This window comes from Vipera ursinii, assembly GCF_947247035.1.
Source record: "Vipera ursinii genome assembly, chromosome: 6".
In the NCBI taxonomy this organism is placed as follows: Eukaryota; Metazoa; Chordata; class Lepidosauria; order Squamata; family Viperidae; genus Vipera; species Vipera ursinii.
The window spans coordinates 2821951-2836204 of NC_139515.1; the positions used below are offsets into that span (position 1 = coordinate 2821951).

At 44.3% G+C, this 14254-nt stretch overlaps 2 protein-coding genes across 9 annotated transcripts in view; one reads left to right on the top strand and one right to left on the bottom strand.

The window, feature by feature from the left end:
• Positions 1-13938, top strand: part of GSAP (gamma-secretase activating protein) — a 71458-nt gene extending 57520 nt beyond the window's left edge. For 3 of the 8 annotated variants that reach the window (XM_083365833.1, XM_083365834.1, XM_083365835.1), the window contains 5 exons: positions 1646-1765; positions 1915-1976; positions 5963-6067; positions 7825-7918; positions 9993-10876. In XM_083365833.1, the coding sequence (XP_083221959.1) occupies positions 1646-1765; positions 1915-1976; positions 5963-6067; positions 7825-7918; positions 9993-10084 (473 nt within the window). In that variant the 3' untranslated portion in view covers positions 10085-10876. Of the gene's footprint in view, positions 1-1645; positions 1766-1914; positions 1977-5962; positions 6068-7824; positions 7919-9992; positions 10877-13843 lie in introns of those variants that run through there. The other 5 variants (XR_014492866.1, XR_014492867.1, XR_014492865.1 and 2 more) reach the window with 4 other exon arrangements.
• Positions 11891-14254, bottom strand: part of CCDC146 (coiled-coil domain containing 146) — a 98603-nt gene continuing 96239 nt past the window's right edge. Inside the window, exons 18-19 of the mRNA XM_083365832.1 lie at positions 13796-14044; positions 11891-12595 (exon numbers count right to left, since the gene is read on the bottom strand). Of these exons, the coding sequence (XP_083221958.1) occupies positions 12392-12595; positions 13796-14044 (453 nt within the window). The 3' untranslated portion in view covers positions 11891-12391. The remainder of the gene's footprint in view (positions 12596-13795; positions 14045-14254) is intronic.

A 14254-nucleotide genomic window follows, 5' to 3' on the forward strand; every position in this document is an offset into this window, starting at 1 on the left:
TGATCATGGCTAGTGCTTCTATGACATGGCTTAAGCCTTAAATGCAGGTCACGTTGCAGAGAGGTTACATCAACTTTGGGGTACTTCCCTTCCGCATGGATCTCGTTTTGCTCTACCCAGTTTGGTCTAATGGTTCAGGCGCCAGGCTAGGAAACGGGAGACCATGAATTCTAGTCCCACTTTAGCCACGAAAGCCAGCTGCCCACCCCTCCCTCTCTCTCTCTCCATCCATCTATCTATCAGATGAAGACCAGAAGACACCACTGGTAATAGTGTAATAGTAATAACAGTAATAGATACAGCGGTGCCAATTGGAATTGGAGAGGATGCAAAAAGTCAAGGCCAAAGAGGTCCAAGTAAGGCAGTGAACATGTCTACTACCCTTTCCTCCCCCTATTTTTCCCACAGCAACCACCCTGTGAGGTTGGGTTGGGTTGGGTTGGGTTGGAGATGATAGAGAGATGACAGATCACAGAGAGAGATGAGAGAGACAGAGAAATAGATGCGAGAGAGAGAGAGAGAAATGAGAGAGATAAATAGACAAATAGAGAGAGTTGATAGAGATAAATAGATGAGAGATAAATAGAGAGATGGCAGATCACAGAGAGATGATAGAGACAGAGAAATAGATGAGAGAGAGAGAGAAATGATAGAGATAAATAGAGAGAGATGATAGAGATAAATAGATCAGAGAGATGAGAGAGATGACAGATCACAGAGAGATGATAGAGACAGAAATAGGTGAGGGAGAGAGTGATAGAGAAAGACAAATGAGAGAGATAAATAGACAAATAGAGAGATGATAAATAGATGATAGAGAGATGACAGATCACAGAGAGATGATGGAGACATAAATAGATGAGAGAGTGATAGAGACAAATGAGATAAATAGACTAATAGAGATGAGAGATAAATAGATGAGAGAGATGACAGATCAGAGAGAGAGATGAGAGAGGCAGAACTGGAGATGAGAGAGATAGAGATAGAGGCATGACAGAGAGAAAGATAAACAGATGATAGAGGTAAAGAGATGAAAGAGATGAAAGAGATAAATGGAGAGAGAGAGAGACATGATAGAGAGATAGAGATGATAGAGATAAATAAATTAGATGATAGAGAGAATGAGACAAATAGATGAGAGAGAGATCACAGAGAGATGAGAGAGAGAGAAAAAAAATAGGTAGAGATGAGAGAGAGGGGGGGAATATCTGGCTTCCCCCATTTGACTTGGCTTGTCGGGATCCCAGCTGCAAAGTTCACAAAAGGGGATCTCCTGACTCCCCCCCCCCCCCTCCAGCCACAGGGCAGCCGTCCTAAGTACATGCCAGTTGCCGAGCATCCTAAGGTTGATCACGTGACCCTGGGGATGTGCAAGCGTGAAAACCGGTCCTAAAGTCCCTTTTTCTCGCCGGCATTGTAACTTCAAATGGTTGAAAGTGAAGGACCCACCAGTATGTATGTTGCCACGCCGGTCCCACCCGCCAGATCGAAGTCTTGGGATTTTTTTTTCTCGCTACAAACAGAATGCGCGAATGAGGCGGGATGACTTGGCCGACCCTCTCGGCGCTCTTTCTCACAGGCTTTCTCGTCCTGAGGCTCCCGAGGAAAGCTGCCTTTTCTCTCCTTGCCGTCTCCTTTAATGCAGGATTCCACACTCTGCACCTCCAGGTGGGGATGAGGTGCTTCCCTTTGCACACCGTGCTGCAGTATGTCGACCACGGAGTTTTGCATCTGACAGAAAAGTACGTCCTGAATCTCTGGAAAGGTAATATCCCTTCTCGCGGTCGCCTAGAGCAAGCGGTCGCCAAGCTCGACCGCTCGAAGACCTGTGTCTGCGGAGATCCTCAAGTCATCCAGGCCAGCGTCTTGTTTAGCCGGTAATCCTTTTCTCGGACCTGTTTGTTTGTTTTTAAGAGTTGGACGACACTGAGAAGAACGTGAAGCTCAAGTTGAGTATCCTCACAAGGCTTCCCCAGGTAACTGTTAACTAACTTCCGTATTCCGACAACTAGTCTTGGATCTGTTTGCAGTAAATTTATTTATTTATTAATTTAATTTGTATACCGCCCTTCTCCCAGGGGACTCAGGGCGGTGAACAGGGCAATACATAAAAACTAGATACAAAAATTAAAATTATGAAAACATGATTAAACAATGCCCATAAATACAAATTTAAAATTAAAGTCGTTTATAAAAATCCCACCCCATCCCATCAGGCCAGGCCAGCTTGTTTAAAGAGATGGGTTTTAAGATCGCGCCGGAAGGAGCGGAGATCGGGCGCCATCCGTAGCTCAACCGGAAGATGGTTCCATAAATCCGGTGCACCCACAGAACGCTCTCCCCCTGGGGGCCACCAGTCGGCATTCTTTGACCGGTGGCACCCTGAGGAGGCCCTCTCTGTGGGAGCGTACTGGGCGGAGGGAAGTTGATGCCGGCTGCAGGTGCTCCCCAAGGTATTCTGGACCCATGCCATGAAGGGCTTTGTAGGTCATCACCAACACCTTGAACCTCACCCGGAAGACAACTGGTAACCAATGCAGCTCGCGGAGCAAAGGTGTAACATGGGAGTATCGGGAAACTCCCAACACAACTCTCGCGGCTGCATTCTGTACCAGTTGGAGCCTCCGAGTGGTCTTCAAGGGTAGCCCCATGTAGAGAGCGTTGCAGTAATCAAGACGAGAGGTCACGAGCGCATGAGTGACCGTACGTAAGGCATCCCGGTCTAGATAGGGCCGCAACTGGCGCACCAGGCGAACCTGGGCGAAGGCCCCCCTAGTCACAGCTACAATATGGTCTTCTAAGGAGAGTTGTGAATCTAGGAGGACTCCCAAGTTGTGAGCCCTATCTACAGGAGGTAATGACTCACCCCCCATAATGAGGGGTGGGATATCCTGAATATCCCGAGATGCCGGTACGCACAGCCATGGTGGGATTCAAATGCCTAAACGACCGGTTCTCTTTATTGGATGCAGGCCTGGGCCTCCGAGGCCTAGAATGGACTTCCGGAAGTGGCATCCATGCACTTCTGGCGGGCCATTCTAGGCTTGGGAGGCCTCCTCCAAGTCTCTGAGGCCCAAAACAAACTTCCGGAAGTGGCATCCATGTACTTCCAGCGGGCCGTTCTAGGCCTGGGAGGCCTCCTCCAGGCTTCTGAGGCCCAAAACAGACTTCCGGAAGTGGCATCCATGCACTTACAGCGGGCCGTTCTAGGCCTGGGAGGCCTCCTCCTGCCGAACCGGTGCAAACCGGCTGAATCCCACCACTGAGTAAATGTATTTGTGGTTGATCCAAATAAGGTCAGCCAGGAACATCCATTCTCTGCTTAAATCTTGCGGAGGGGATGGATAAAAGTGGGAAAGACTTTCCTAAGCACCTACAGACAGTACAGTCTGACTCAAGTAGTCCTCGACTTAACAACCGTTCATTTAATGACCGTTCAAAGTCACAACAGCACTGAAAAAAATGACTTATGACCATTTTTCACCTTTCTTTCTTTCTTTCTTTTTTCTTTCTTTCTTTCTTTCTTTCTTTCTTTCTTTCTTTCTTTCTTTCTTTCTTTCTTTCTTTCTTTCTTTCTTTCTTTCTTTCCTGGGATGGGAGAAAGTCCACCAAATGACATTTTCTTCCAGAACAGCTGTTTTGACGTGTCGGAAATTATTTTTAAGCCGTGGGGATCAGGTTTCTTCCCGCTTGGATTCTGAGCCAGAATTAATATTATTTTGCCATCCGTCTTCGTGGCTGATTAAGAAACGTTTGTCTCTTGTTGGCTCGTCGGGGTTGTTTCAATCCGTGCGAGTTTACACGGGGATTTGCATCGGTGGGTTGGAAGAAAATGAATTAGACTGACAGTGCAAGGATGCCAGAATCTGGCACACAGATTGAAGAGGGCAGATCTTGGGGTGCAAAATAACGACAGGGTTGAAAGGGACCTTGGAGGTCATCTAGTCCAACCCCTCTGCTCAGGCAGGAAACACTACACCATTTCAGACAAATGGCTGTCCAGTCTCTTCTTAAAAGCGTCTGGTGCTGGAGTATCCATAGCTTCTGGAGGCAGCTTGATAGAGCCCTGAAAATACAAATTACAAATACAAAAATACAAACCGGTATACAAATTAAATTATTAAATTAAATTATTAAAATGCGGCTACCACACAGGTAAGCCCTCAACTTAACAATCATTTGTTTAGTGACTCTTCAAAGTCACAGCAAGACTGGGGGAAGTGACTTGTGACCATTTTTCATGCTTAACCACCATCACAGCATCCCCATGGGTGATCAAAATCTAGGCTTTGGCTAGCAGCACATACTTAGGACAGTTGTACTGGCCCCGGCACTTGTTCAGCCAATAGCATAGCTGACTCAGGATTTCTGGGAGTTGAAGTCCATGAGTCATAAAAGAGCAAAGCCCGCAATAGGCTTAAGCCAATAGCAGCCCAGCTTGTGCAAAAGTTGTACTGTCCTGCGGTCCTGTGCTGTCCCAGTTTTCACACTTTTCAACCATTGCAGCATCCCCACGATCAAAATTTGGGCTTTTGGCAACCGGTGTGTATTGGTAAAAGCTGCCCTGTCACATGATCATCACTTGTAAACTTCCCAGCAGGCTTCTGACAATCAATTTGAGAATTTGAGAACGTGGCAGTTGAGTGAGTGAATGAGCAAATGGCATTTGGAAGCCTTTAGAAGCAACGGGGCAGTAAGTGAGTGTGTGAACGATCAAATCAACGATTGTCAGGCTTCTGACAATTAGTTTTCCAATATCTGAGGGGCTTCCACAGACAGGATGGGGTCATCCTGTTTTCCAAAGCACCTGAAGGCCAGACAAGGAATAACGGATGGAAACTGATCAAGGTGTGATTCAACCTGGAAATAAGGAGAAATTTCCTGACAGTGAGGACAGTTAACCAGGGGAACAGCTTGCCACCAGAAGTTGTGAACGCTCCAACACCTGACGTTTTTAAGAAGACACTAGACAGCCATCTGTCAGAAACGGTATAGGGACTCCTGCTTGGGCAGGGGGTTGGACTAGATGACCTCCAAGGTCCCTTCCAACTCTGTTATTCTTTAAAAAAAAAAGTTCGCGGGGGAAGCCAGATTTGATTAACGACTATAAGATTCACTTAACTGCAGTGATTTGCTGAGCAATTGTGGCCAAAAAAAAAAAAGATCATAAAACGGAGCCATAACTCCCTTAACAAACTGTCTCGCTTAGCGACAGAAATTTTGGGCTCAAGGACTACCTGTCATCTATAAACCCGCTCAATTAATTGGGCAGTAATTGAATTTAGAAAGTTTTTTTTTAAAAAAATGCAGGGGGTTAAAAACAACAACGACAGTAAAATACGCGAATGGAGTTCTAGATACTTTGCAGGTAAAAGGAAATCCCAAATGCTATGGGTTGTTCTCAACGACTGCACTGACTCCAAAAATTTACGTTGCTAAGTGAGACGTTTGTTAAGTGAGTCTTGCCCCGTTTTACAACCTTCCTTGCCACCGCTGTTTAAAGCGGTCACCAAGAGGTGATCACGTGACAGCGTGCAACCGTCCTAAATACACGCCAGTTGGCAGGCATCTGAAGTTTGATCACGTGACCCTGGGGATGCTGCCATGGTCATAAGTGTGAAAAACGGTCGTAAGTCCCTTTTTCACTGCCGTTGTGGCTTCAAAGGGTTGCAAGTCAAAGGACTACCGACCGTTGACTTTGGAACGTTAAAAAAACGGAGTGGGTTAAAAGATGAAACCCTAAAATATGCTAATGGAGTTCTGCACCCTTTTCAGGTCAGGGCGATTCTGTCCACACCTATCCTGTACGTAAAAAACGCTATTCACACAACTGTATGGTTTATCGTGGACGTTGGTACCAAATTCAAATGTTGGTACCAGGTTCAAATTCTCCAAGCTGCAGTTCATATTTGAGATTTAAACGTATCCTCCTCCTCCTCCGTTTCTTATTTTGACCCTGCAGGCAATCGGTTGCCAGGTGTGCCAGCTGTGGAACCATTCTTTAAGCACAGGTGCTATGGCGAGGAACTACGTTAAACTCTTGTTCGAGAAACTCGGCAGCAAACAGGTAAAAGCTTGGTCCCCTGTTACGAATGTGGGCTACTTTGTCCCTGCTCCTTTTTCATGAAAAAGATAAAAATAAAAATGGCCTCCAGGGTCCGAATAACATACAAATGTTGAAGTTAGATTCCCAGCAGCAAGGCTGGAGGTTTTTCACACCTTCCCCTTCTTAGCTTTTTTGGGAGTTAAAATCTCCAGTAGCTTTAAGATGCTTAGATTAACAAAGAGTTGGAAAGGAACTTGGGAGGGGTCTTCAAACTTGGCCCTTTTATGACTCGTGGACTTCAACTCCCAGAATTCTTCAGCCGCCTTTATTAGGCTTATATTCCCACCTTCATTTTACACAACGCAAGGCAATGGTCAGGTGCAAAAGATCAGGTCCACACCCAAAGGTCCAATTATACTGATTTACTGCTAAAACCCTGTGCATAGGAATCTTCTTAACCCAGGGCTCTTCAGACCTGGCCCTTTGATGACTTGTGGACTTCAACTCCCAGAATTCCTCAGCCAGCGTGCCTGGCTGAGGAATTCTGGGAGTTGAAGTCCACAAGTCATCAAAGGGCCAAATTTGAAGACCCCTGCCTTATAGCATATGTATACCCTATACTCTCTTCTTAAAACCATCAGTGTTAGAGCATTCACAACTTCTGCTGGCAAGTTGTTCCACTGGTTAATTGTTCTCACTGGCAGGAAATTCCTTCTTAGTTCTAGGTTGGTCCTCTCCTTGATTATTTTCTCTTTTTTTATTGAAAAGTTTTACAATACATTTTATCTTTAACAATCCCTCCCCCCCTCCCCCCACCCAACCCTTCCTTGATTATTTTCCATCCATTACTTCATGTACTGCCTTCAGGTGCTTTGGAGAATAGGTTGAGCCTTTCTTCTTTGTAATAGACCCTCAAATATTGGAACACTGCTATCATGTCACCCCTGGTCCTTCTCTTCATTAAAAGAACAATAAGAATAGAATAGAATAGAATAGAATAGAATAGAATAGAATAGAATAGAATAGAATAGAATAGAATAGAATAGAATAGAATAGAATAGAATTACAGAATACAATACAATACAATACAATACAATACAATGAAGAATAGAGTAGAATAGAATAGAATAGAATACAATACAATACAATACAATACAATACAATGAAGAGTAGAGTAGAATAGAATAGAATAGAGAATAGAGAATAGAATGCAGAATAGAATGGAACAGAATAGGGTAGGGTAGAGTAGAGTAGAGTAGAGTAGAGTAGAGTAGAGTAGAGTAGAATAGAATAGAATCTGGAAGGAACCTTGGAGGTCTTCTAGTCCAGCCCCCTGCTCAAACAAGAGAACCTATACCATCTCAGACGGGTGAATGTCCAGTCTCTTCTTAAAAATCTCCAGTGATGGATCACCCACAACTTCTGGTGGCAAGCTGTTCCACTGGTTAACTGTCCTCCCTGCCAGGAACTTTCTCCTGAATTCCAGGTTGCTTCTCTCCTTGATCAGTTTCCAACCGTTGTTTCTCGTCCTTCCCTCTGGTGCTCTGGAGAATAATGTGACCCCCCTCTTCTTCCTTGTGGCAGCCCCTCAGATACTGGACCGCTGCTATCCTGTCTCCGCTGTTTCTTCTTTTCTTTAGACTAGCCAAACCCAAGTCCCGCAGCCGTTCTTTGTACTTTTTAGTCTCTCTGCCTCTGATTCTTCTAACAAATTAATTCCTTGAAACATGGAGTGAAATTACAGCCATCCAGCGCTGGACTGCATTTTTCTTTTGCAGTACAATATACCCTTTACGGACCGAACACCCACCCAAACTGAGTTTCTTCCGCTCAACTATTTGATGGCTATCATCACAGAGATGGAACATCAAGGTAAGTCTGTTTTCTTTGGTTTTATTGTAGCTTAATTGAGTTTATCTTGGTTTAGACGGTCGTCCTATTTAATCTCTGCGTGGTGCTTGTGAAATGTTTTAAAATAGGTTCGTGTTATACCAATTACATGCATAAGGTATCGTGACTGATATTCTTGCCTTGGGTGTGCAAATGGAAAGCAGCTGCACGTTTCCGACACGTCCAGAAACATTTAGTAGTAGTAGTAGTAGTAGTAGTAGTAGTAGTAGTAGTAGTAGTAGTTTATAATCTAAACTACAAAAATACAAAAGAAAAACAGCAGGAAAGTAAGGGAGGGAAAAAAATATGAGAAAGGGAAAAAAGAAAAGCCATATTGACTTCCAACTCCCTTTGGTGCAGTGGAATAAGATAAAAGCATCCAAGCTCGACTTTTTCTACTTTTACATAATAAGGTAAAAAATAGCCATTTCTGTATCAGCAAACGTATCTAATCGGTGAAACCCCAAATCAAAGTTTTTTTCCCAGCTCAAGCACAAAGTCCAGAAGCGGCTTCCAGCTGGAAACGAAAGTAATTGTAATTTTTTTTTTCTTCGCTCAAAGTGGGATGTGTCCAAAAACATTTGAAAAGAAAATGGATTTTTCCTTAGCTGCGGTTGGCTCAGCTAAGTGCTTTGGCGGGTTGTGAAGAAAATTAAATGTTTGCACAGTTAGTTGCAATTAGTCTAATAAGCAAATCCCTTCAGTTTGTGGTAAAGCCCTAAAAAGGGGGGGGGGGGGGAAGCAGAGCTTCCATACACAGACAGTCCTCAACTTACAACTAGAATTGAGCCTGAACTCTCTGTTGTTAAGCAAAACCGTTCCTAAGTGAATAGTTGGGGATCTAACTATATATGTACTCCATTAAGTCATCTGATCCCCTTTTTAAACTATGAAATCACCACCCTTTGATTGCTTTTACCACTTCATTCGATGAAGTAATGTTCCTTTTGTTTCCCACATTTCCAATATGGCAAATAACCACATTCGGGTATCCCGTACAGGGATGTAAAAACATTTTCCTTCTCCGTTTCCTGTACTGCACTTGTATCGTATTTCAAGAGGAGTTCCTCCTTCCTCATTTTGAAATGAAAAATATCCCCGTGGGTCAAAAGGAGTTAGCAAATTATGAGCTCCCCAATTATTTGGAACTATATTTTTTTTAAAAAAACCCAAAGCACAGCTTTTTTTTTTTTAATGTCTGCAGCATCTTTCACCAAATCGAGCAGTAGTACTGGCTGTAGGAAACCACGAGGTTAAAAGGAGAATAAGCATGCAAAAGGATAATCTTGCAGATAGAATAACAGAGCTGGAAGGGACCTGGGAGGTCTTCTAGTCCAACCCCTGCTCAGGCAGGAAACCCTGTACCATTCCAGGCAAGTGGCTGTCCAGTCTCTTCTTAAAAACTTCTGGTGTTGGAGCATTCACCGCTTCTGGAGGCAAGGAGTTCCACTGGTTAATTGTTCTCACTGTTTCTCCTTAGTTCCAGGTTGCTTCTCGCCAATTGGGAAGGTTACAAATGGTGAGCATGCAATTCCCCAGGGACACTGCGACCGTCATAAATATGAGTCGGTTGCCAAGTGCCTGAATTTTGATCACGCGAGCGTGGGGGGAATGCTGCAACAGTCATGTGGAAACTGGTCATAAATCGCTTTTTTCAGTGTTGGTGTAACTTTGGACGGCCACTAAACAAATGGTGGTAAATTGAAGACAGCCATTTGTCTGAAATGGTTTCCTGCCTGAGCAGGGGGTTGGACTAGATGACCTCCAAGATCCCTTCCAACTTTATTATTATTATTATTATTATTATTATTATTATTATTATTATTATTGTTGTTGTTGTTGTTGTTGTTGTTGTTGTTGTTATTATTATTATTATTATTATTATTATTATTATTATTATTATTACTATTATTATTTTGTCCGGCTGGGTTAAAAAGCAAAACAGTTGCAAACCGAAATGAGCAGTTTTGGTTTTTACTGATGACCCCGGCGATCGACATCCAGTCCATAATATTATTTCTATATAATATTATTTCTCTGCATGATCCTTTCCTAGGATGGGCAGCTTCTATGGAAGGAACCAACATGAACGCAAGATTGGTTGAAGAGGTGACCCTGAAGCACACTACAATGTTCTTAGATCTTTAACTTATTTCATTAGCCAGACAAAATTATGAATCCCGTGTGCTGTGCCTCGTAACATCTGTGCAACATCTGCAATCCAGAGAAGACCCCGGTATGAAGCTCTAGCATGATGCCTAAAAGGAATATAGCAACTTTGGTTTATTGCTGACCAAAATTCATTACAACTCGAGGCTTTTAAAAATGACTCAGTGGGTGTGCAAATGGTTCTGAAGACAAAATATTTTAAATTCCGGTGGTGCTAAATTTGGTAATAGGTTTTTTTTTCTTTCTCATTTTCAAACCAGTTGCATCTCCTGGAAGTGGCCTGTTCAAAGGATGAAGAAATCTCTTTTTTTTTAAAATTAAAAAGGGTATTTTGGAATTCAGAATAGCCCAAGCTTCAAATGTGGTTGTTGTTGGGGTTTTTTTGTGCATTGGTGTAAATAGGTGGACTGGAATATTCTGAAATAAATTTTTAGATTCCAATATTAAAATGGACAGGAGGTCGTCCCACTGTAACATTATAGGAATAAAACTGAATCTGAATTCAACGTAGTATTTATTATTAATAGGACATGCGGCAGTTCTGAGTAATTACAAAATTATGATTGAATTGAGTAAATGTTGCAAGGAAACATGAGGAGGTTAGCTTTGTATTCTTACCTAGAAGGTTGGATAATATAATGGACCAATAAGGAGGTAGCAGTTATTGTATTATTTATGTAGGAGATACACCCACGAACAGGGTGCTATAGGATATTGCAATTGAGAAACCAAAACGTGGGTGTAAATGGAAATAAATGTATAGATTTGGAACTAGGCTTTGATGTCTTTATTTGTACTGATGTCGTAGACTTTGTGTGCATTTTCTAATCGTTTACATGTACTGCGAGGACGGTGGGTTTCTGCGGGCAGCAAAAAAAAAAGTCGAGATAGCATCCCAAACCGTAGGAAAGGCTGGGGTTTAAAGGCCCACCCGCTTTTTTTATGTGTAGTGTTGGTAGGAGCATGTTGTTTAAATGCTTGTTTTGTTTGAGTTGTTAGGGAGAAGGGCAGCATATCAATTTAATAAATCCTCATCCTAATTCCTTGATGAGGGTATCGTTTACTGCTGGCTTGTTTGCCTGATAAATTAGGTATTGATCCCTGTTGACCTGAGTATTTATCTGCTGGCGTGCTGATCTTTTTGCGTCCCTGTTCAGCTTTTCTGACGCAATTTTCCTTCTGGTGGTAGGAAACCTTTTTTTACTCAAGGGCTTCTTGCACCTGTAGTAAAGGTCAAAACCATGGTTTCAGTGTCCAAACAGGAATGAAAGAATTAACTGTGCGGAAATCTATTTCTCCAGAGCTGGGTTTTTTTTGTTTGCTTATGCTACCGATTTATTAGATTTTGATCCAGCTTTTTTTGTTCAGAAGCTCAAGGCAATGTGCATCGCAGCCCCTCGCACCCCCCCTCCCCATTTTATCCTCCCAACAATCCCTGGGGTTTGCTTGGGCTCTGAGCAAGGGAGGGCCCCACATAATCCACTTAACCCCTTGGCTGTGGAAGGACTTGAACCCAGAGCTCCCTATACTGATCCAACACCTTCACATTGAATTTTTTTTTTAAAAAAGTATGTATTAAAACAAAACATAGCACGAGGGAAGCTTCTACTTTACGACAGCTGGGGCTTCCAAACATGGCCTTAAATGTTTTCATTCCAAACGAAGGAAAGGGTAGTAAATGACGACAGCGTTTTGCCATACCATAAGAAACAGCGAGCGTTCTTAAAAAGGTAAAGGTAAAGGTTCCCCCGCACATGCGTGCTAGTCGTTTCCGACTCTAGGGGCCGGTGCTCATCTCCGTTTCAAAGCCGAAGAGCCAGCGCTTGTCCGAGGACGTCTCCGTGGTCATGTGGCCGGCATGGCTAGACGCCAAAGGCGCACGGAGCGCTGTTACCTTCCCACCATAGTGGTCCCTATTTTTCTACTTGCATTTTTACGTGCTTTCGAACTGCTAGGTTGGCAGAAGCTGGGACGAGTAACAGGCGCTCACTCTGCTATGCGGCACTCGGGATTCGACCTGCCAAACTGCCGACCTTCTGATCAACAAGCTCAGCGTCCTAACCCACTGAGCCACCGCGCTCTTAGATACAGATATATAACTGTATACAGATTCAAACATTTATTTCATCGGAAGTCAGGAAGTTTCAAGAACATTCCCGGAGCTCTTAAGCCACACATTTCCATGCCTGCCTCTTGTAATCCGAAGGAACTCCCCTTTTGTCGAGTAACAAGGGGAAGCGTTTCTCCTCAGCGAGCAGTTGTCTCCTTCAACGGGAGTTGAGTCGCTCAGATTTCGATGGGTTTCACAATTGGCTTCCTGAGGTGTCTCATGTTCGCGCTGGGCTCGCTGGGCTTGAATGGCGCCAGCGCCCCGTAAGGCCTTGGTAGCGGGAGAACGTTTTCATCATCGGGGATGTAGGCATTGGGACGCTGTTCCGCTGTCGTGTGGATGGCGGTGGGCAGGGCTGCCTGTTCTTCTTCCAGAGCCAGCTAGAGGAAAAGAATATGGAGTCACCATTAAATTTATTCCGAGCCGCTGACTCAGATACATTGATGTCAAGGTAATGATTTAAAAGCTGAACCAGCTGGTGTAATGTATGTTGTAATGATGGGAATGACTCAGCAGGGTCTGTGTCTCTTTAAGAGCCGTGTATAAAAGGGAAGGCTCCACACATGTTTTCTCTCTCTCCCGTATTCCTGCTGTAACTGCTTTGTGTTGCAAACTGCTGTATTACCACATGTACGTATATTGTTCCTGATATTGTAGATGGTGTAAGATAAACCACCACGCAATACAGACCACTGTTTACTGTCAATGCTGCAAACATTGACATGTTTTTTGCACTGACAATATAAGAGACAGCCTGTTACTTTAATTGCTTCATTTGGAGAGAGGAAATCACCCGGAAGTTGTGATAAGATTGCAAAAGCCCGCGTACAGAATGGGAAGTGAAACCTCATATGTAAAACTAATTGGATAATGTGATTTACGACGTGTAGATAAGGGCGGGGATTGTGTGTGTGTTATGATGGGCTTGGGGGGGGAGGAGATTTCAGATTCTGGCATCCCTCCATGAGTGCTGATGTTTCGTTTCATTACTAAGACTTTTTAGATAAATAATATGCCTGCAATTTGTTTGAATTGTCTCATTTATCAGAACCATGACGTTTACTGTGTTTATTCTTGGATTATCTCAGCGCAATAAGACTCTGCCTGCTCTGACAATTGACCTGCTGGGATTCCCAGCTTGTGGCCTGCTGGTCGCCGAACAGGCTGGCCAGCATGTGCCCTGTGAGCATGCGCTCGCACCCCCCCCACACACTCGTGCTCGCACTGATGCTGCTATGCAAGCATAGGACTTGCATGTGCGCATGTAAAATGCTTCCCCTCTCCCTCCGGTCCTCCAACCGAGAAAGGTTGGAGTCCTCTGTCCTAGAAGAGAATCCCTCTGTGCTCTCTGACTTCAGAGCAGTTGTATAGCAACAGCACGTAGACTTATATAGCGCTTCACGGTGCTTTACAGCCCTCTCTCTCTCTAAGCGGTTGACAGAGTCGCTTGACCACAATCTTCTCATGACGTTCCGGGACTCGGTCATTTTTTTACAGATTCTACCCCACTTGGCCCACTGACCAAAGCTGCCTCATGAAAAATTGTCGATGTTTTGAGGAAACCCATTGAGAAGGCTCACTTTTGCTCGGGCTTCGCTTGCTACTTGGTGCATTTTTTCATCCCGCAGAACCCGGAGCCATTCCTGTTCGATATCCCGAGGGGGAGGAAGACCCTTGGCCAGTCGGGAGACGACAGACAGCACGGTCTGCTCTTTGTCCCTCATCTCTTGCTGGAGGTTAATGGCCACTGCCTGACGCATGGACAGCTCCGCGATGAGAGCCATTATCTTCTGGGTGGTGCTCTTTATTTTCTCTTGAAACACGTTCATCTGGAAGGAATCACAGGAACAAAGAACATGGAATCCTACGGCGGGGACGGATCTCAGAGGTCCTCTAGTCCAACCTTGTGGGCCGTGGCCCGGTACCGGCCCGGGGGCTCTTGGTCAGCAGGCCGCAGAAATGGCTGGCCAGGGCGTGCGCGCATCGGCACCCATTCTCCCCACACTCACGCTACTGCTCAAGGCTGCGCATGCACACGG